General features: G+C 40.4%; 1 protein-coding gene across 3 annotated transcripts in view; it reads left to right on the top strand.

Moving 5' to 3' along the window:
- MPPED2 (metallophosphoesterase domain containing 2) overlaps positions 1-23,652 on the top strand; it is a 106,974-nt gene that overhangs the window by 44,963 nt on the left and 38,359 nt on the right. For all 3 annotated transcript variants that reach the window (XM_069015894.1, XM_069015895.1, XM_069015896.1), the window contains exon 4: positions 14,156-14,381. In XM_069015894.1, the coding sequence (XP_068871995.1) occupies positions 14,156-14,381 (226 nt within the window). The remainder of the gene's footprint in view (positions 1-14,155; positions 14,382-23,652) is intronic.

Here is a 23,652-nt window from a genome sequence, read left to right as displayed (position 1 = left end):
CATGAGAAGTTTGGACAGAGAGAGATGGAAGCGATGAGGACTTTTGCTCCAAACGGGAAAGGAGAAAACCTCAGTTCCTAGAGATGCTCCCAGAGATAGTCCTAAAGATGATGATGATGAAGACCCTTTGCTCCCAGGGAAGGAGAAGGGCCTCTGTTTTTTTGTTTCTGAACGGCTCAACCTTAAAATTGTACCCCAAAAAACTTCAAGAGTGGACCCTCGAAAGCATTTGTGAGAAAAGCTGCAAGTTGGGGGAAGGGACTCACATGAGAGCAGAGAACCAACCTGGGTGGCTGTCTCAGTGTGATAATGTTTTCATAGCACAAGCAAGAAGAGACTTCTCTTTCTAAATGGACTGAACAAGGTTATTATGGAAGTGGTAAACAGACTGAACAACTTAAGGGTTGTCTTTTTACATTGTCAGTGGGAGAAGGGAGGAAGGTGGGGGGAGGATGAGAGTTCTGAAGGTGTGGTATAATTTTTTTTTCCCCTCTTTTAGGTCTGTTAATAAACTTCTTTATATTCTTTCAAGTTTGGTTCCTGCTTTGCGTTTCTCCTAATTCTTATCTCACAGAAAATAAACAGTAATGAGTATTTTGGACCAAACCACTACACTAAATTGGTGTTTCTGCCTGGTTACAAACCCAACCCGCTACAATGTTGCATCAAAAATACAAAGTGCAAAAATACTTCTCTCCTAAATTTTCACACCGCGCACACCATATTAACAATAGCTAATTAAAGTCAGTCTTTCTGTTAGTAGAGCATCACATTCCAGGCTAGAAAGAACAATGGTTTCAGGGTGGAGGAGTTGCTTTGAGCAGAGAGGGGATGGGGTTGGGGAGAAAGCACTGTGGATTTTAGTATAATGTGTAGTGTTCAAAGAAATTTTATTTCATCATAAAGATTAGCAGGCTGTGTAATTCAATTTAAAGCTGGTTGGCAGTGTTCTGTCTATTACAAAGCCTCTTCCTTTTTTTTTTATTGCCACCATTTTTTTATGTTGTATGTGACTACAAAACCTAGTAGACAGCAGGAATGATCTTTGGGTTTTGTACTTCCCACCCGCCTTCCTCTTTTCAGTTCTGCATATTAGGAAATATATGAGATTAAACTGAGCTACAAAACACTGTGAAATACCATCCTGGATTTTTTGGGCTTGTATAAAATGATTATTTTTCTTGTGGCCAAACAGCCACTGAGAGTGAAGATCTGCTAAAGTGTTTGATCGAGGGGGTTGAATCAAGCTTAAAACTCAAATGTTAGCATTTATTCACACTGGTTGTGGACATTACTGTGCTATAGAAAAGCAACATGCAGCAATTTATGGTAATGCAAGACTGGCAGACCTTTATCTTACAGTAATTGCCTATACTAGGGGGTTAATAAATGTTCCAAGAATTACTGACTTCTTTTTTTCTTAAAGAAAAATAGAGAGCTGCTTATTGCTGGCTATAACCAGCCTGCATAGCTTGTTAATTAACCTTCTTGTTGCACCGAGCTGAAGCTGAGTATTTGAGCTTGGGCAAATCCTGCATTGGAAGGATGTGTCTGGGCACAAAAGGGCTGTGAAAGAAAGACCTGTGCAGCTCCACCTCTCCCATCCACCCCTGTCACGCCTTCTAGGAGAGCTTGAAATCTTAATTGCCTGTATTTAGGGAGTATATTGCTTTGGAGGACCTAAATACAGGAGGGTGTTATATTTGTGGGCACTCTGGTAGTGGGGAGAAAAAGAAGAAAACCCCTTTTCCCAGAGCTAAAGGAGCTTTTGTTTTGTTCATCCTTCTCTGTCATCCTGGGCATGAGAATGGATAATGGCACCTGCTCTGTAAGGCAGCTACAAGACCCACGGGCAGCACCTTCTCCTGGTCAGCCCTGGTAGGAGGCTGGGAGGACCCATGGTGCTGCCTTGCCCCGTGACACCAGGCTGGGCTCAGCCTTGGGCTCACAGGAGGGCTGGATTTCGGTGGCCCTTCCACAGCTCTGGGAACGGAGGAGTTTCTCAGGACTTGTGGTGGCTTTGAGGCTCAGGTCACTTCAGTGCCTCACTTCACTGAGCTGCTCTGGTCTCTTTTCTCGTCCTGCACCCCAGCTGAGAGGTGAAAGTCACCAAACCCTCACTGGCTCCTGATGGTACCTTTAGTGGAGAAGGAACAAAGCAGCACACCAGGGGACAGCAGTGTGGAGAGAGGCAAGATGGAAAACCAACACAGGGGAGAACAAAATAACATCAAACCGGGGGCGGGATGGAGACTATAAAGAAGAGGGAGACAAATGAGAGCACAGGGATATAAAGTACTGGACCTGCTTTTTTTCACCTGCTTTTTCCAGAGCTATATCTCTTCTCAAGTTAATATAATTAAGAAATGAGAGCTCAGTAACACTCTGTACTTTGGATTTCTGTAATTTTTGGTGAGTGAACCATAAAGACCTCAGAATTATGTGCATCTTTTCTAATGAACCAGAAGCTTTCACATTACAGGACAGGCTGGGTATCAGAGTGCAGTAGCTCCTTTTCTCTTCAATGTTGCCATTACATTTTTTTGGTGTAACTAGCCAACACAAAGGGTTCTAGTTTAAAACAGAGCTGCAAATGATAAAAAATTACCCACATGTCCTTACTTTCCCCTGAGCTGCTCTCCCCCATATGTTGCTCTGAAGGCTCCCTGCTCCCTCAGCAGCACTTGGCATTTGCCTTCATTCAAGAGATGAGCAGAAAAGCTACAAGGCAGACACAAAGTTTGCTGCAGTTTTGTGCAGATGTCTCCTGAGCATGGTGGGGAAGGAGTTTGTTCCTTCTGCTCTCCTCTGTCCCTGCTGCAAGTTTCAGTGGTCGCTGGGAATAAAATAATGTAGCTGCAGCCATACTTGTGGTCCTGAGAGTAAAGATCCTGGACTGATATCCCCTCATAAAACTCCGTGCGAAGTAATCCACACTGTATGGAAAGCCACTCACCATTTGCTGTCTCCTTGCTGTAAATTGCAATCCTGTGCCATTAGCTGGAGTGGGAAAGGCAGGAGGGGATGCCCTGCGGTGCTGGCCAACCAGGCTGCACAGGGACAGGGGAGGGAAAAGCCTCTGCTCTGGTGTTTGAAGGGGTCTGGCCCTGGAGTGAGTTACCAGAGTGTGTACAGTTCGAGTGGAAGCAATACAGCAATTCATAAACAACTGCTTCCGTGAGGCCAGCTGTGAAAACAATGATGCTTGCCTGCGAGGTGAGAGGGCAAAACCTTAGCAGAAAGGAGTATAAATAAGGAATAAATTGTTACCTTTGTCTAAGTGACTGAAATAGCTGCTCTCTGAGTGCTTTGTCTTAATGACTGGCTCTGATTAACTGTAGTTGTTGCTCTATGCAGCAAAACTTTGTCTGCATATCATGCCTTATTACAGCAGGTTTCTCATCCCATTTTTTGTTTAAAAGGCTAGAAAAGATGGCTAAAATGGATGTCAGGAGAGGCCCTACTCTGCAGAAAGCACACTAGATGAAAAATCGCATGCTCCAACAATTAACCATAACATTTAATTACAGAGAACTATTTATTAGTGGACCAGAATTCTCAGTGTCCTTCTCTGCACTAAAGTACAGATGCTGCAGCACACAGATTTTCAAGCACCTTGTGAAAAAGTTACTGTAAGTTCAAATGCACAATGATAAGTACCATAAATCTCACACATTCATTTAACTTGATTTTAAAACATTTCACTCCTAGGTTAGTGGCTTACAATTATCCTTACTGAAGAGCAAGAGATGGCAGCAGCAGAGGGCCTTGTAACAAGAGCAGGAAAGATCAAGAGTTTACTTGAATTCTGTCACAAATAAAAGCATGCAAACTCTATTGCAGAATGGAGTTTACATTACATGCACTTTTCTTCATTCTTGTTTTGTCCTGCCTTTGGAAGGACAGTTTAGGAGGTATTCCAGCACATAGTTTTCTCCTCTGAAATTCAAAGATTTGGATTCTTAACACTTCCGTCTGAACTTGAACTATCTGTTGTGAGGTCCTAGGATGCTGTAATGCAAATGACAACCAATAATAAGCTAGTAATTGAAATTCTGCAAAGCCAGCAGAAACAGAGGAGGTGGCAAGAACCAGTAGCAGGGGTGAGACAGGGAACTCAGATAGCACTGGCACCAATGTCCATAGTTACCACTCTAAACCTTTATCAGGCTTCAAGCTTCCTTCTCTCTCTCCTTTTGGTGTTCAGTGTTTGTCCCTGTGCTTAAACTCACAAGGAAGGTATCTGGGGCTGTGTGCCCTTCTGCTCAGGGAATTCTAGATGGCCAGGAAAGAAACCTGCATAAGAGGAATTCGGTTCCTTGTAATAACATGATACAGCTGGAGTGATTTGGTTGTCTCTCTTAGTAGCTAAGAAACCTCTCTGTGAGTTGGGTTATTAAAAGGAATTTCCTTACAGGGCTCAGGAGATTCCTGGTATCCAAGTTCATCTTGAAAGACTGTAATGGAATGTTTAACTTTATTTAGAATAATAAATTTAAACATGGGGTTCAGAAAATAATACTGGAGGTTCCTAAAGACCTGCCTGAATATTTTAGTTGACTGTAATTTGTGTTTGTATTCTCTGTGCAGTTTCTCTCTGTGTTTTACCCTCCATAAACATTTCAGAAAAGGACCATGGAGGTGGTTCTGGAGAGTGCTATCCATGTTGTCACATGGATATTGGACTCCAGAAGTGGAGTTTAGCTTAAGCTTTAGATTTCTGCTCTTCCAACTTAGAAAAGGAAGAAACAATTCCCAACAAGCATCAGCATTACCACGTGAAAATATGTTTAAAACTTCCTTTGAATATCAAACTTGCTTCTTATGCTTTAATGTTTACAAATAAAAGCACAAGCCTTGATCACAGGGTAAAATCTCAAAAGTAGCTAATTGCTTTAGCACACTGGAGAATGTTACATTCTCAGAGTTATTAAAAAGCTGTTGCCCTGCTTTTAGACAGTAGTTCATGCTTTTAAAGCCTTTGGGATATTTAATAAACACTTATTTCTTCTCTTTGAGTTTATTTGCCTTGTGATTATTCTTGCTATCCCTGCTTTTTGTCTTTCTCCTTATCATTACAGGTATTTATCCACATTACACTAGTACTGATAGTTGGTAAATTATGAACCTCAGTATGTTTTGTAGCTTACCAACAATGTACTCAAAAATCATAATTTGAAAGGAAGGATTTCAGTTCCATGTATAAAATCAAGAAGTGATGTAGAATATAATGTATCATAGAAAGAACATAACTTTTAGAAGTTTCTTTTATATTTTGAGATTTTTCTCTTCATACGAAATGCTCTAAATACCTTCCTGGAATACAGAAAAAAGAGATGTTTGGAGGGGTTTTTTTCAGAAATACTGACTGGGCTCTACCAGGCTGTGAGACAGAGGAAGGTGATTTCCTACTGCTTTGTGCATTTGTAAGTCTCAGAGACTTTCTTCTAAAAATGAGTAAACAAATAATGGGAACAAGCTTAAAGACTTGGGAAACGGGAAGATGTTTTGGTGGTGATATGTTTCCCTGGCTGGTGTATTTATTTGTTCATATTAAGATAGGTGGGTAGATACTGGAAGGATCCTGATAGGGGTGTATGGGCAGAAAAGGAACTTCTGCTGCTTGTTTAAAGGTCCCTGTCAACAAGGTAGAAGAATTTGGGGCAGAATCTATATCTGGGTCCTGCATTCATAATTCTCATTTCCTTCACTAAGAATTGATATCAAACCTTGTTTATCTTTTAAATAAAGGTTTCACTTTTTCTGGAAAATCTTGTCCTTAGCTTTCCCTGGCCTTTTGCAGTTTGAAAATACATGTACATTAAAATACCAAGACATTGTCTGTGATAATTATGATTAGCTTAATTACTTTCTGTATAATTGTTTCTCAAGATGACCTCCTTTTTCATGGCTTTTATTAATTTATTTTAGGGGGGAAAAAAGGCTTAATTGGAATTGTAGGTTACAGAGACAAAGGGTATATTATGGGAAATAGGTCCAGATCTGTTTGTGTCAGGCAGTGGAAGTTGCTTTTTATATTCTTAAGATTCATGGAGAAAAATAATTTAAATTGATACAGTATGTGTGTGCACAAGGTAATATCAACAACCAATATATTATTTCAAAATCTGGTGAATTTCTTTATGGAGGATTAGGTTATATAGTGTGGGGGAATCAGAAAAGAAAATAGAATTGTGTATTGATGCCTTTAGAAATATTATTTGAGTGCAATAAAATGTTCTCCGAAATTCCCACCTGAGTGGAGAAAATGGAGTTTGTTTGCAGTAATTGCATTTTCTAGCATTTGCTTTCGCGCTTTCCAATATGAGTTAAGCCAATTGGAACCTGTGATTTTGTTTTGCTTATTGGCAAAAGTACCATGTAAATTGATCTGTGATGCATTTATAGAAAATGCTTTGAAAATTTTGAAAGAGAGATGGCTTTCTCTTATTAGATTTAGATAGTATTAGGGTTCATTTTTATATTTTGGCCTAATGTAATAGTAACCAAAAACGTCCCTTTTCAATTAAGTCTAAATTAAGTCCAAGAAGGACATTTCTACTTAGCCCTACTGGCACTGTGAAGGCAGAGCTTAGATTCCTGTTCTCAGCATTAGTATTTGGAGTTCCAGGTTGCAGCCATTTGAAACCACACAATGTGCTGACATTGGTCTACAATATGTCAGCCCTGGTACATTAAAATCTCGATTGCAAGGGAAAATCTAGAGTTCTGTTGGACAAAACAGAATGTATTTCTCTATATTTACAGTACACACGCACCATAGACCCTGAACTGCTGGGGGTTGGTGCAAGCGTCGCTGTAGCTGTAAATATGGGGTAATTCTGTTTGGGGAAACACCCTTCAGCTCTGCCAGACAAAAAATGTTCTCGCCTCAAAAACTCTTGTAATTTTCAAAGTGAGCACCGTTTCCGTTAAAGGATCCCTTAGAGGGGGCACATGGCACCAGCACAGCCATGGGATTGTTTTGCCCTGGGAAAGAGGACAGGAGCAGGAACTACCACTAACGCAAGAAGCACTTGAAAAAAGAAAAGGGACAAACAAGGCTATTGCAATTTCCAGGTAGGGTGTTGTGTCAGAATTTGCTAAATTTAACAGCTGCCAGCTCCTTTGAATTTAAGTTATGTGATTTTTTTTTTCCCCCCTCTTGAAAGCTCTATCTTTTAGGTTGCATAATTAAAAGCCTGAGAAGAAAGCCTTTCCAGGGACTAGCAAGCAATCTGTGCTGCTTGTGTTTCAGATTTCATAATTTTAAAGTCAATTTGGGGGGACTTTTTACACCTAAAGTTGGCAGTGCTGTGAGCTGCAAAATCTGGAGGCTTTTTTTTTTGCTTTTGAGGTTAGACTGAACAAAAACTTCAGATTCTGTTTCAAAACAGAGAAATATCATATCTTAATTGTTAAAAGTTTAATGAACCTTTCCATGTTTCAAAAAAAATAAAGGTATTTCAATAACAGTAGCCCAGTGAAGTTCAAAACAAGCTGGAGATCAAAGCCCAGGACAAGTTATGTCAGAATAATGCTAAGGAAGCCGTGGAACACTGAAGGGAAACAAAAGCTTGTCGCTTATGTAGTGCTACATTTTTCATTTTAACAGACGGGAGGAAGATATTAATCACAAACAGTTACATTAGAATAATGTTATGGTTGAGACATAAAAACATAAAAGCAAGGAATTGTCACCAATGGTGGAGTGTGGTTAAATCAGACCTGTAGTTGAGTAGGTTCTGCAGTGCACCTGGCATTGTCACAGGATTCATGCTGCACGTGGGAATGTTTTGGCCCAGTGTTGTGCAAAAGTCACTACATTTACTTGTGGAAGAGAGAATGAGTGGAAACTCTTGGTATTAGGCACCACCAATGCTGCAGCATCAAACTGCTCTGCAGTGCCTGTCCAGGTGGAGCAGCACCTGTGCCTGTGGTCCTGGGACAGGGCCCTGTGTCCTGGAGCACCTAGGCACTGCTCATCTCAGTTACAGGTGCTCAGGCGAGATTTGCTCAGTGCTTCCTTGCTTTCATGGGTTTATGACTCACCCTTGGCATTATTGTAACGTAGTTTTTTGTGTTTAATGTTTCTTAGACTTGGTTTTCCATTGCCAGCATGGAAGAAATCCTAATGCATGAGTTTCAGAGGAGAAGGTAGCAGACTCTGAACCTGCTGTGTGGCTCGATCCGCAAGTGTGAGTATTAACGCTAGAGCTGTCAGGCCTTGTGAAAATTAATGAAGCCTGACGGTTACAGAGGGAAAGGTCAGAGGCAGAGCTTGCACTTACCTAACATTTCTGTTTTGTTGTGTCTAACAGTGTTTTCAACAAAGGGGAGCTTTAATGTACAAGCTTTGGATTTATCACAGGAATTCAAGGGTCTCAGCCTTTGCTTCTCCCTGTGCTGCGATCTGATGTTTTCTTTGCATAAAGGCAAAACAGTTAAATTTTCATTCATCCTCTCCTCTTGCTGTGTTGCCCATGTGAGTTTTGCCTTTATTTTTTCTTCTCCAAAACTGGAGGGAAAGGAAAAAAAAAAAGAAGCATCTGAACTGATGGTAGAATACTTTTCGCTGGGAAGATTTTGAGAGCTCTTGTACTTCAGTTCTTTGTACTGTTTTAGAAGCATGTTCTGTCTTTGTGCATGTTCTGTTTCTTATTTGCTGCTTTTTTTTTGGTTTTTAATTGTTTCATTGTGTAGGTTTCTACAGACACAGGGAGCTAAACTGCACAGAAATTCATGGGCTATGTTTTCAGCCAGTGTGTTGCTTGATACCAGTTTGAGCTGTTCCATTGAGGACTTTTGTGAAGGCTGATTTGGTTAAAACAGCCAAAATATTTTCATAGTCAGTTGGTCAGTCTCATCTTAGAAAAGATGTTTTTCTTACCCAGTTTTGGATCTCGGTACCTGAAGTGGGTTGTTGGTGGGATAGGTCAAGCTTATCCTGTGGAAGCTTGAGTCTGTATAACTGTACTTATGCAGCCTAACTTACTTGTTGCTGCTGAAGGAGAAATTGGAGTCTTTGAGATATTCTGTCTTTGTTTTAAAAAGCTGAAAGGAGCCTCTGTGCGTTATGATTGTGCTGTAAATGCTGGGAATAGAGAGTACCATGGCCCTGCAGTGCCAAGGGCTTTCCATGAGAAACCTGTCTAGGAAGAGCTTTATGGCTGCTGACCAGTGGTGGGCTGTGCTGGTTGCCCTCAGCAGCTGCAGCTGTGGGGACTGGAAGTCTGTAGGAGCAACACAAAATCTGCTCATTCCATGTTTATCCCTGGACGTGTATGGGGTTGGTTATAAGTAAATGCTCCATGATCAGTTTTGCACTTTTGAGGCATATACAGTATACCATAAATTTGAGATGATTCACTTGCACACACATCTCTCTCTTGTACAATTTTCCCTCTTTTTGAGGGGGCTAAGATTTATACTTCAAGGTTTCTCAGCCTATTTCTCAGCATATGGCCAAAGGGTTTATGAGGCTATGAAATAGGCATGAAAAAAGCTTCATGTTTCATGGAAGTGTTGTGTGGTTTGAATAGTTAATACATGCATATGCATATTCAGAGCTTCACATCAAAAGCACTTTCATATAATTTGTGTGTAAATACAGGTTTCTACCACTATATAGACAGCTAGTATCACATTATTTCTTATTCCCATACTTCCCTGTGGGGTTTACAGGTAACAGTAGTCGAAAAATAATGTGATTTTCTATTTTTATAGGGACTCAGCAGTTAACATTCACTGCCAGGCAGACTCCTTTTCATGTCTGGCAGCTCTACAGAACTTGGGTTGTGTGACTAAACTGTACTCATATGAAGCATGCTATTAAAATGGGAGTGGTTGTTCAACAGATTAAGGCTTCCTAGGATCCAAGTGCTTAAGGTGAACTTAAAGGAACCCACTGAAATGACTACTTACATAGATTAAAAAAAAACCACACAACCCCCTGTCCCCCAAGCTTCCCCCCTTGTCCCATGTAATAGGTATATTTAAAGTCAGTCTGTTGTTCAGCTGACACTTGGAGTGGTGTAAGTGATTGCAGCCAGTGAGAGATGTTCTGCCTTAGCAGCATTCACAGACCCCCACTCCTTTTTGCTACATCAGTTTTCATCTGGATCAGTTTCCTGATCCACTCTGCTCTGTGCCCACCAAGTCTTTGTGTTGGCAGGAAGGTGTCATGGCACAGGAGTAAAGATGAACCATTGGGAGGGGACAAAGGTACTTGGGACTGTAGCTTGAGGTTGATTTGTTACACCAGAAGTCACAGAAATTTTCTGAGACTCCCTGATTAATGTATTTACTGTAAACAGTTCCATTTTTACAAGTCATTCAGAGTTAACCATCACTGCCTTTACCTGAGCAAGAGCGATATTGACCTTTCGGCCTCCAGAAAAGAACAACTTGTCTAATTGCAGTATTTTCTTGATCAGTGGTTACGTTGGGCCCTTGTTTTTACTGTTGAGAGCAGATGTTTAAAAACATCTTAACCAAAATAATAGATATATTTTGAAGATGCACATATGCACACCCTGTTGTGTGTGTGTATATACACATAAATATGGGTTCCAAATACTCCAGTATAAGTACCTCTATTTCACAGACTTAGTGGCCTGGTCATTTTTGGTCGTGTCAATTTTAGCCTTTTGATCTCACCTGTTAAGCATTTAAGTGTTTTAAATAAACTCAGTTATTATGCTGGAAGTTAATAATTGGGGTTTCTGAAGTGCTTGGCTCAGCAAACAGATCACACTTTTTCTAGTTTGGAAAAGGAGTCTTCTAATTGTCTTCCACAGTCACAGTATAAATTAGAATGAATAATGTTACTGATGCATGATGGAAGATTTGATAGTTAGGAAATCAGACTTATAAAGACCAAATGTAGCTAACAAAGATTTAGTGAAGGAAAATGAGGAAATGCCTTTCAACCTGTGTGTTGTGCTGTACAGGCAGCACTGATGCAGATACACAGAGATTAATCTGGTCAAGATAAAACTAAATTAGCATAGAGTAGGAGGTTTTTGAAGACGACTGTTTATGCTTCCATATTAAACACAAGGTCAACAGATTATAGACAAAGGGCAGGTCTGCCAAAAGAAAACATGCCAGAATATTTCAGAAATATTATCAGAGAGAGTGGATCTTGTGCAATGCCACAGGGCCTTTCAAGAAGGAAAAACTGGAATGTGATGAACAAATAGCTAATCTGATTGCAGGTAATTTATTACTGTGATTAGTGCTATATAGTCTTTCCTCAGGGAAGAGACAAGAATTGAATGAGACTTCCTCTTGCTGCTGCCCTGCCTTTGCATGGTCCTGGCTTTTGATGTGTTTGCCTTTTGAGGGGTGGTGTTGCTCATTGCGAGCTCCTGGGCCAACACCAGAGAACGAGAAGCAAATGTGACTGGTGGTGGCCTGGGGACGTGGGTGGGGAGCAAGGCCAGGCCTCGGTGCCCCTCCTGTGGCAAACATTGCAGTAGGCACAAATACAGAGCGCAGCACATCTGGTCTGGCTGCTGCAGGATGGGGAGCCTGGGTTGGTGGCTGTCACACCTGCAGCCAGCACTGGTTTCTCCCCAGCTCCCGGGCAGTGGGATGCAGCACCATTGAGCCAGAGCTCAAGGGTGGGTGCTGATGAACTTGGGTGCCTGTGGGGGCTCTCCTTCAGGGCCTGTTTTGCCTCATTCCTTGGTCCTGGTGTTGGTCCTTAGTTTTTGTTGGTGGAGCCATGTCCTGGGCTCCCTGGCAGAAGTGGAGAGAGGCTGTTCCCTGCCAGTGCCCCCCAGCTCCCCAGTGCCTCCTCTCAAGAAATGACCAAGTGGACCATCTCCTTATTCCTAAAAATATCAACAGCTGTCTTCACATAATTGCAAGAAACACTGTCTGTGTTTCCCCTACTGATCTCAGGTGCTTATATAATATGTATAATGTTACATTTATATGTTTCAATAATTACTGATGTCACCATTAGTTTGCCTTTGCATGTCCTGTGTGTCTTCAAAGTAAGCCCTTATTTTTAAAATGTCAAGATAAAAAAAACATTTACTTTGAGCAAAAATGCTGCAGGCTTAATTGGGCATAATATCAGCAAAATGTGCTGGTTTTCAAGTCTACCAAAATAAATGAAAGTGTAAAGCTTGGACATCTATCCAGTAAGATGAAGAGTTTTCTCTGTTAAAACAGGCAAATGTTGACAACTTCCTAGAAACCTGAATTTAACTTCTCCATCCTACTTCTCTGAGAATATTATCATACCTAGCTTGTTTTGGGGGATTGATGGTTATGACAAGTGTCTCAAATTTCATGCTGGTGGTATCTTTTATGTTTCCTGGGAGAAGAGAAAATAGCAATTTTATCTTGTGCCCAGGAGTCACAGAGAGCAGGAATTGTAGGTACTTGCCACACAGAGTTTTTAAATAAAAATGAATTGCAGAGCAGCTCATAGCAGAGATGGGGAAGGGGAGGAAAGTGGGAAAGGAGTGAGTCGAAACCTGTAGAGGAGCATTTATTGCATCTCCCCAGCTTTTATTCTAATGCAGCACCACAGAGAGTTATGAATATGTACAAGCTGTATTTTGTTCAGACGTGAGGTGTCTATGAAAAACATAGTCTGCTTGGTTCTTCAGGGGATTTGTAGCTTTTTGGTTTTCTATCCAGAATTAACTAATTTTGCAAAGATGATGTTTGCACACATAGCTTGTGTAATTCCTGTTTCTGTGCTGTAAATACTGAAAAGCAGAGGGTCTTGACTGGTTCCCCTGTAAGTCTTACTTGGGGGAAAGTTAATCTTGTATATACTTACAGCTTTACTTTGAAACTTACTTTAAAAAAGAACACAAACCCAAACAGTTTCAAAAGTTGAAAGACAAGTTTTAAACTAGCAAAGCCACTTCTGTTTAGGAGAGCTGTACTCACAAGGAATGTGTAACATCTGATTCTGTCTTCCCTGGGACAGATGTGAGTTCCGGAACTGGAAGATGAACCCATAGATTTCTACATATATTTTGCTGCATTTATGAAAAAAAAACCAAATGCAAACTGCATAAACACCCCCATAACAAACCCAACCATTTCTAAATGATTATTAGTAATAAACACCAAAATGAAGGATAAGGTATGAGACTAAGAAATCAGGCTTATTGTGAAGGCAGTAGCAGTTAGCTTTGATGCAATCTTACGTGTGATTTTTGGCAAGTCACAGTGGGACAGATTTTGTAAAAGAGCTTAACTTCTGTGAAGACACGACAGTGTGGAACTGTATTTTTAAGGGAGCTCAGCACCCAGTATGTTTATTTGGAAGATCTGGCACTGATTGCTGGTACCAAGTGCTTGAAAATCTGTTCTGAACTCCAAAAATCTGGCTCAGTGAGCATGATCCATGCCTCCTTCCAAACAATGGTATTAGCTCCCCTGAATTGAGGGGAGCAAACATGTAATTCTTTACCTCTGACTCTGATGGTAAATGAATTAACCACATTTCCTTTTTCCTAGTTTGTCTTACTTGGCTGAGTTTCATGGTTGCTTCTACTTGTGTACTTTTTACAGTGATGAGATACTGCCATAAACATAATAACAAAAAAAAAAAAAAAAAAAAATAAAAGGACATTGCAAATGAATTGAAGCTTTCGAGAATAGACTAAGTCTTGATAAATGTCACTGGAATACAAATTAATCCAAATAATGCCATAATTTAAAAACCAACAGCACCAGGACACAGTTGGGAGGCATCCTGCAGTCTCTGGTCACCTACCTGCTCGGACATCCAGGTACCTCAGTGCAGGTCACTCCTTGGGACAGGGACTCGGGCCTGCTGACTCTGACCTGGCTAAGGCCTCATGGTCACATTCAGGTGAATAGCTCAGCAGTGGTGGCTTATGCCACCTTTGGAGCTGGTTTGTTTCCTGCCAGCTTGTTTTGTTGAACTCTGCAGTACAGGCCCTTTGTTATGACGTTGCTTTGTGTGCTGTTCCTGTACATTTTGACACCGTTCACTGAGTGCAGGAGACGCAGCATCAGTATCTTGTGCCCAGCATGGAGATGCACACAGGCCTCGGGTGCTTCACTCTGTCACTGCTAGCTGTCTGCTTATTGTGCCGGCATCGCTGGTGTGGGAGGAAATGTGCTAATTAAGTCCTCTTTTTTGTTATTTCAGGAAACCTACCATATGAATATAAAATAGTGATTGCTGGGAATCATGAACTGACATTTGATAAGGAATTCATGGCAGACCTTGTTAAACAAGATTACTACCGCTTTCCCTCTGTGTCCAAATTGAAACCAGAGGACTTTGACAATGTTCAGTCACTCCTGACAAATAGTATTTACTTACAAGATTCAGAGGTAACAGTTAAAGGATTCCGAATATATGGTGCCCCGTGGTAAGTCTCAATTTAAACTTTTTTTGCTGTTTATTACTTGAACCACAGCAGGAATCATTCCTGTTGAACGTGCATGAAGCTGCTTTGTTGCATTGCCCTGCAGAACAGTATCAGACTTAGCTGTAAACCATCCTGAAACAGTTCCTTTTCTTTTTTCTTTTTTTTTTTTGGATACTCTCTATTTAGCCATGTGTGTGAAATGAAACAAAAGGAACTGTAACTATTTCTATTCTGCCTGGTGAATGCATTTGAACTGTGGAGTCAGTGCCGACTCTGTGCTTGTGGATTAACTGTGGTGGCATTTTAGGATGTATTAGGGAATTTCCATTACATTGTATACTGGTGAGGTATTTGTATCTGCTGTGCTAATAGATTAGTGTGGTGGCATTTAACACCTACACAGCATAAGGGTACAAGGCAGCAGGTGCTTTAAGCCTTATTTTTTATCAGTTCTAGGCATTGTTTTCTTTTGCTTGTAAAGTTGTGATAACAAAATTTCAAACCAGCTTTGGTCTCATTCCACCCATGTGTCAAGTATGTCATGCAGGAAAGATTGCTGCCCAGTTTTGTGCTAAGGAGGTTCTTCCTTGTTTTTTCTACATGTCATTCAATTGTGATGCCTGACATCTTTCTGTGGAGTCTTGAGTAGTGCTCGTGCTAAATTCTCATGCTAAGAGCAGCCACAGTCCTTTCAGGCTTTAGCAGAGACCTGAACCTGAGTGATGGTGATAATCATTCTGCTGCTTGGCATTCTCAATTGTCAGCAGAGGTACCGAGATGCTAATTTATGCACACCTATAAGAAGGGTTTATTATAAGCTTATAACTTATTTTTGATGTCAGATTTGCTTTAAAGGTGAAAGTAGGAGAGGAACGAAGAATGACAGGAGTTGAACCAAGAAATGGGACAAACCCATACATGTATTAGAAATTTTCCCCTTCATCTCGTCTTTGTTGACTTGGCCTGCAGACCTTGGTGATAAGTGTGATACCACACACATTGATGCTTCTGACAATGCTTTTTTCTGCTCATATTGTATGCATTAGTGCTGGCTAGAAAGCTGTGATCTAGCTCTGTATCTCACATTCTTGACTTGAACTACTAATCTTATAATTTAAGTCATAGCCTTTAGCTACTAGTTTAAATCAGCCTGACATTGCTTAGCTAAAAAAAAAGTAATGCTCTAAATCCTGCAATATCAGCAAATTGGGAAAGATGATCTTAATTCAGGTTAGGAATCATCTCCTCGAGACATTTCAAAGTAATTTTTTTGTAATGGCAGCACAGAAGGCAGGGCACATAAGGCCTTGGGTAGTGAGGTGGGCTGCAGGGTGAGGAGCTGAGGTTTGCTGCTAAGGTTGTGTTCAGCTGCTTTTGTGTGTATGTCTCAGACTTGGAGGGCCTCTGCAGGCACCCAGTGATTAGAAAGTGTAGGCATCTTTCCAAATTTATTTGGATCAGATTTACCTGAACTCAGCTTCCTTACAGCACTGCTGGAGAGACCTGGAGAACACAGAATCCAAGTCTGGAGGAGAGAGAGTTTAGTATTCTGAAATGGAGAACTGTGTCAATACACCGTTACATTTACATTTATATGTACTGGCAATATATTGTGTTCTTTTTTCTCCTCTTTTGCTTCCCAAATCTATAATGGAAATCTGTCATCCTTTTGTCTCCAGCTGCATTTAGAAGTTCTTTCAATTTGTAGGTGTACACATGGATTTAGAATGTTTGTTCTGGAATATTAAGGGACACCACATCAAGGCACTGAGTTGTCTTAGCCATAAAAAGTGAATGGCACATGTATTCTGACCTAGTCATGGAAGGCAAACCTGAATTAATCTTTCCCATAATCCATTGATAACTGGATTTTTCTGATTAGTGGTGCATGATAAATGAAGCTAGATTGTTAGAAATTGACACTGAGCTCCAGCCAAGTGCAGACTTCTCTCTCTTGAGTGATGCTTCATTTGTGTCTAGCTGCAAAAAACTGTTGTCAAATCATGTTTTGAGCAACTATTGGTGTGGAGTTGAGGCTACCATTTTCAATGCAGCTTTTTAGATCAATCAGCCAGTCTGTGTTGAGGTCAGAAATGTGGTATTGTCTATCCATTCTCTCTCTTCCCCACCCTCCTTTTTTTTTTTTTTTTTTTTTTTTTTTTTAATAATGATGGTTTCCAGAAAATGTGAAAATTAACAAGTTTTTTGTCTTTTAGCTGGTCTTTCAGAGGAAGGAAGAGTCCCATCAGATATTAAAAAAATCTGCTCTAAATCTGTTCTGTGCCTGGAAACTGAGACAGAATGGTCAGACAAGCATTTTAGCACTTGAATTTTTTTACTCTCTCCCCTCCAATCACACCTTGTTCTGTTACTATAAATTTTCAGATTACCCCAAAGGAAGAGAACTGTGGGGTTTTGTATGTATTTATGTCCTCCTTACCCCAATTAGTTCTGTCACAGAAATGGAACACTGGTCATTAGCCCAGAAGATGTGCCAACCCTAACATGAGATGAGTTGGCATGTTCAATTTATGTGCAGTTTTTTAAGTATTACCAGAGGGGAAAAAAATTCTCATTTGCTGATAAAGCTACTGGTTTTAATTTAAAAAAGAGGGATCAAACCAAGAATAACAGATGTGATTCTGGAGGTTTCAGCCTGTCAGGGGTTTCTGAGAAGTAATTGCCAGAGTACTGGGAAGGCTGGCTATAAGTCATCTATCTAGAAAATGTAAATTGCCAACTCGGGGTAAATACAGAAAAGAAATACCAGTTCATATTCATTACATGTTATTACTCATGGTACATCTAAAAGCTTTCTAAAGACCTAAGAGAATTCAAGTAGTGCCTCCTAACTTACAATTTAGCAGAATTTGTGAGTAAAAAATAACTTACAATACATGGGAGCATTCATGTGTATTTGCAATTGGAATGTGCGGTGGTGCATAACAACAGCCTCTAAGGAGCAGAAAATTTGAATTTAGCCTGATGGATCTGAGAGTATTAAATGGCATTAGCTGGAGGGAAGTTGAAAAGAAGAGTATCAGCCCCTAAAAGAGAAAAGTGCAAGGGTGGGACATAAATCACATTCAGAGCTTTGCTCATTTTCTGAGGTGAAGAATGTAACTGACATTTTCACACCTTAAATAGGAGATTCTTTGATGTATCTTGAAGGAACAAAATGGCTGAAGATTTTCCATTTGGTCTATAGATAACAATCCACAAAAACATTCCCCTCCTTTCTCTTTCTTCTGACTTTGCCCTATGAACCTGGCTTGTTTGGTGGGAAAATAATTGATAGTTTATGCAGTAAAAAATTCTGTAAGATTCCAGTGGAAACATTTTCTCCTTGGGAAATTTGAGATTGAGGCTACTTATTAAACAGGACAGAAAATAAAACCAGTGATGGATTTATGAATTTTTAAATCTTAAAACTCCCTCTGTGAAGTAAACATAAGCATAACTCATACTGATGTATGTGTGAAAGGGTAAGGCAAGACAGTCTGTTTTTACTGCAGCTTTGGGTGCTGAATATGCATAAGTGAATTAGTGTAAGTTTTACTTAAATTCAAATGTTATTTTAAAATATGTGTTGTTTTTTAAATTATATCTGAAATTGTTCATCCATGCTAAGGGCTGAATTTACTATAGTATGCTGTAGACATTTTGATACAAATATTCTCACAATGTGTGTTTTCTAATGAAGCTTTAAAAGCATTCAAACCACCAGAGAACTGCAGTTAACTGGAACCAGAATTTGTTTAAACCACATTTTGACAGAAACAATTGTTCAGGGAGAATATTTTTTTCTGTTTTATTTTGTTCTGCTGATCAGCTCTATAGGTAACTGGTTTTTTTGCTTGCTTGAAAGAGAAAAATAGTTGAAATGAAAAAATATTCTGATGTACTTTATTTTGTGTGCATTGAAATTTGTGGTCCTTAGTTTTATGAATAATGAGGCAATAGGATTATTTATGGATTTAAAGTTCTGTTCTGCATAAAAATTTCACAACAAATGTTGAAAGCTGTAAGTATAAAATAATCTAACAAAGCAATCCTTTACATCATTTTTAGCTATGAAAGTATGTGAGCAAATTCCACTCATATCTAACAGAATGAGAAGTAAAGCTGAAGATCTGGAACTTTCAGCCTATATATTTGTTTAGATAACTGGAGACATATGCATCTTTTTGAAGGAAAAAGTGTGTAGTGTAAAAGCTAATTCAGTATAAATCAATTAATGTTTAACAGAATCAACTTTTTGGGGATAACTAAAAAGAACCACAAACGTAAAAGATGACAATCAACTATTTAAATAATGACTGAAATCTGTGATTTGCATCATTGTGATGAAAATTAATTCATCCTGAATGAAGCTGGGAATAAAGCTCTTCCCTCCTGACAGGAACAGCAGCATTGTTCAGCGATATCCTGCGCGTTTGTCAAGTTGTAGCTTGTTCGGGTCTCAAGAACAGAAGCACAAAGCTGGCCTCCCAGTTGCTTTTAATGAATACTAGTGGGTTTTTCCTATGTCCAAGAATTTGATCTGTAGGGTGATCCAGAGGTCAAGAACAAACGGCTCACTATCACTCACGTCTGCGGAGCCAAGGCTTTCATTTGCTTTTTTTAGTAACTCTAGAGGAAGTGCCTTAACTCTTTTTCAGAAGCAAAATTTTAATTGGCATAGATAATGCAACCTTAAGAAGCAGAGAGAGGTTCAGCCATCTCCTTTAAAAATAATGTTTTGTGCAATCTTTTCCTTTTCTTTTTAGCCCAGTGCAAAATCTGGGGTTTCATCAAATGATTTTACATCAGTTTAAAATTATTTCTCTAACTCAGTTTCTTTCTCTGCTTCATTTGCAATGATATTTTAGTACATGCAGCTCTAAGTTAGTACTTCTGCCTTGTTCTGATCAGTGTTTTCAGACTCTCTGTTTATCCTGTCAGAAAAGTGTCAGAGGATTTTTTTTTTCTTTCCAATTATAAGTTTTGTAATGCATCATGGATTTTGCTGACAGTCTTCAAGTTCTTGAAATAGCAAGCAAATTAACAGCAGATATTGAGCGTGAGGACTGGAAAACCAATTGGCAACTCACATGATGGGATTCACATACACTGATGGGTTGGAATGGATCTCATTTCTTTTATTTTCATAGTCTTAGTTGGCAATTAGCTTGTGTCTAAAAAAAGGAGGGATAGAAATTGGACTATTCAGCAATAAAGTTCTTCTTTGCTATTTAGTGGTGAGGAAACCAGGGGAGACTGGACAAAACTGTGTGTGTTGCACCAGTTTTTCAGGAATTCTTGTGTTTATGCAGTAGAAGTCAGCAACTGAGAAAATTATTGGCAAAGACTGAAGTCTCCTGTCTGTATGTTAAACAAACACACCACCACTGCAGCGTGGTTGTGTTTAAAGGTGCAGGCTTCTGTTTCATTTTTCTTGGCATTTGTCCGCCAGGTCTCTCCATTTAGAATCAAAGAATGAATTCCCCCTGGTCTAGAATTGCAGCGGTTTGTTTACATTTTTTGCCTTGTTGGGAATGTAGCTGATTTTTTCTTTGGTCTCCTTGATACCAGATTCACTTCCAAGTAAAAAATTGTCCCGTTTACTTTTAAAAGGTTTCTTTCTTTTTTTCGTCCTCTTTTTTTCTTAAATAAAGAGTGGGATGTTTGTCATTTTAAATACACTCTCTCATAAGTAATTTTTAATACTGTGGTGCAAACCTGTCCTATTTAATTCTTTGGACAGCTCTGCATCCTGGCACTGGGGCAGATCATGAAGTCTTGATTTTTTCTTCAGGTTTGACTTCAGCAGGAATAAGCACATGAGAGTATTCATTACTAGTGTTAACACATAAACTGTGCCTATTTGTGGCTGGAATTCTAGCCAGTTAAACCAGACATAAAATGGTAGCTCTCCTAGCTCTTTTGAGTCTTTCCTGTTGTGGAAACAGGAATTTGAATTCCTCCACAACAGTACAAGCAAATGGTTGTGGAAATCTGCTCTGAGTCTCTAATTCTTGCCCCATTTTCCTGGAGTTCAGTTTTTTGCCATGCAAAAAAGCAGCCAGAATGAGTGTGAGCTGTGTTGTTGGGGGGCTGATTATTTATGGTGGCCTCCTTATTTGTAGGTTGAAGTATGATTTGCTCAACAAGAAGGACATCCTGATAGACAAGTTGTGCTTATACTTGTAGTTTTGCTTTGGTTGGTGTGTTTTTAGTTGCCAGGAACAAGCAGTTTGCTTTCCTTTAGCTGAGGACTGAAATAACCCAATGATCACTGTGGCATTTGTTTGCAAGGAGCAGGCTGAAAACATTCACACCCAGTGAGGACTTACCAATAGTAGGAAACGGAATACTACAAAACTCCTGACATTTTTAGCTGTGTAGCATCAGACTTGTCTTGGAAGAAGGGGGTCTGAAGCCCCTTAAATAATGGGAGCTGGGAACGAGGAGAGAAGGCAAGAGTTAAGCCAAATCTGGAGATGGGCTGTTCTGTACAGGGCTGGACTCCTTGCAATGTGTTGGTGCTTGCTTGAATAAATTCTCCCATGCAGCTTCTGCACTTCAGGACTCCTACTTTTTAATTTCCTTTCACCTGCACATGCTCCACACCGCTTTGTGGTAGTCTAGTGCAGAAGGGAGGAAGGACACAGCTGAAAATACCATGCTGTTAAGGTTAACAGAAAAATTACTTCACTCTAGGACAGCCACCTTCACGGCAGGAGAGTGGAGAAGTAAGAGAGGGGCTTCAGCTTTGACAGGCTGATATCAGAATGGATTTTACGTTGTGTGGTGCTCTTCAAGCCTCATTACTTTCATTGCTTCATTTCCCCTATGCCCTAAGCAAGAAGAATTAGGGAGCAGGTGGATGCTTTGAGTGACAGGCAGAGAAGCCTGTTGGAGGATGTGTGGGTGAGTGCAATCAGGGCCTGGATGCTTGGAGCACAGGGCAGGAGGGTTCAGGGCTCTCTGGTGGAGCTGATGAGCCAGAGGAGCCAGGACTCCACTGAGGAACTGTGTGGGATACCAAGACTTTGCTGTAGGGTTGACACATTAGGCTAGGGCTGTATCCTGGAATGGCAAGGCCCATCCAGTTTGCGTTGGGTCTGGCTGAGCTGGAGCTTGTTTCCTCACAGCACCCTCCCAGTGCTGTGCTTGGCCTTGGAAGTTGGAAAGGTGTTGACAACACACCCATGTTTTGGCTGCTGCCGGGCAGGGCTGGCACAGCATCAGCACTGTTTTCTCCAGCATCCCTCCCATCCATCAGTAGGCTGGGCAAGATTTTGGAAGGGGACAGAGCTGGGATAGCTGACCCAAACTGACCAAAGGAATATGCTATACCATATGACATCAGCTCAGATATAAAAGCTAAGAAAAGTGGGGGGGTGACATTTGATATTTACAATGTTTTCCTTCTGGAGCAACCACTCCATTTGATGAAGCCCTGCTTCCTGGGAAGTGACTGGACATCACTTGCTGAGGGGAAGTTGGGAATAAATTTTTTTCCTCTGCTTGTGTGTGCACATGCTTTTGCTTTAGTAAACTGCCTTATCTCAACCTACACATCATTTTTCATCTTATTTTCTCTCCACTGTCCAGCTGGAAAGGGGAGTGATAGAGCATCTTGGTGGGTACCTGGCCTCCAGCCAAGGCCCACCCTCCACACAGGACAGTGTGCATGAATGTGTGTGCGTGTTTCCAGAGGGATATTGAGAGCACATGACACATCAGTGCATTTTTCAGGGAGTTATCAGCAGTGCTGCCAGTTTAAAAGCTCTGTATGCATGGATCATTTCTAAGTCCGGAGTTGTGACCCTGAGTGAGAAGAGACTACACAGGCTGAGACCTTCACAGTGCCAGAATATCAACCCACAATGGGAAAATGTAGTGAAAATTCCCCACTTTGGCACCTAAATGTGCCACCTTTATTACTTAAGTATTTCACTGGCTCAATAAGCTTTAATTAAATACATAATTGTCAGTTACATACAGATATACATATTATCAGCTTTGCTGAGTTACTTGCAAAAATAAGGATGCTTTCAAGTGCCTTTACAAGGTGTAGTGAAATGAATGAAATTAGGCTGGAGGAGGTGACAGGGAGGAAGGTGGTTGGGTATGTGAAACAGATGTAATCTACAAGTGGTTTGTTTCACAGTTCATCTATTCAGGACAGACAGGAAAAAATGTGGAAGAATTTGCATTGCAGGTAGGGTTGACAATAAAGCTCACGTAATGTGATGGTGATAAAATGCAATGGAAATGGAGAAGCAATTATTTTTTATTTTATTTAAATCCAAAAGTAAGTCAAACAGTAAGTGACTAGATTTTGTTAGCTCCCAGTGAAGGGTAAGATTTCTCATGACTGTCTTCCAGATGATTTGGGTCATATTTATCTAAAACTCATTGATCAGAATGCTAACTTTACCCTGATGTGTATAAAATGCTTAAAGTAGTTCTATGAAATAAAGCAAAAATTGCACGTGCACTTTAAATAAGAGACCACTGATGGTGAATCTGAGCATAGACATAAAGGTCAAGAGTGACAACTACATTCATCAGATTTTCATGAGAATCTGTTCAGTAGAATAGATCTGGCACCTTATTTCAGAAGTGGTCAACACTCGTGGATTCATTTGAAAATCAATGAGATGTGTGGGTATTTATAACCACCTCTAAAACATTTAGGTGCTGGTCTATGTTACGGTTTGTGTACATGTAAAATCTGAGGCTTGCTGACATTTCAGGTGGCTAAATATCAAAATCTCAGTGTGGCTGAGAGCCATGTTTGTGATGTGCACACAGAGACGGCTTAGGCAGTGGTTTACAAGCAGGAAGATTCCAACAGCTTATCCTTGTTCCTTCCCAGATGTGCCTGAGTTGCACAGGCCCTTACTGAGTTCAGGAGGTCTCACAAGCCACACCACCTTTGCTGCCTCCCCAGTTAATATTGCATGGACAAGGACATCATTTTGCAGTCTGTGTGCACAGTGTGGCTGGGAGAAAGCACTGGGAGTTACTCCATTCTGTGTTCCTCTTTAGCATTTCAGATAAACACTAAACAGAATATTCCTTAACAGATGTGCTTAGCTGTTTGCCTTCAATACTGACCCGTGGGGCTGCTTTGGCAGAGGAGATAATGCTTCCTGGGAAGTGATCTCGTGATGATTTGAAATCATCTGACAACTGTGCCATCGTATTCATTTTGCAAGTAGTGCGAGTACTTGAGTTTTGTATCTGCAGATCTGCCAGCCTGTCTGTCCTCTGCTTC

The sequence above is a fragment of the Aphelocoma coerulescens genome, chromosome 5, assembly GCF_041296385.1.
Source record: "Aphelocoma coerulescens isolate FSJ_1873_10779 chromosome 5, UR_Acoe_1.0, whole genome shotgun sequence".
NCBI classification, from domain to species: domain Eukaryota; kingdom Metazoa; phylum Chordata; class Aves; order Passeriformes; family Corvidae; genus Aphelocoma; species Aphelocoma coerulescens.
Note: the sequence above shows the minus strand (reverse complement) of the source record. Positions and strands in the feature narration are given on the sequence as shown.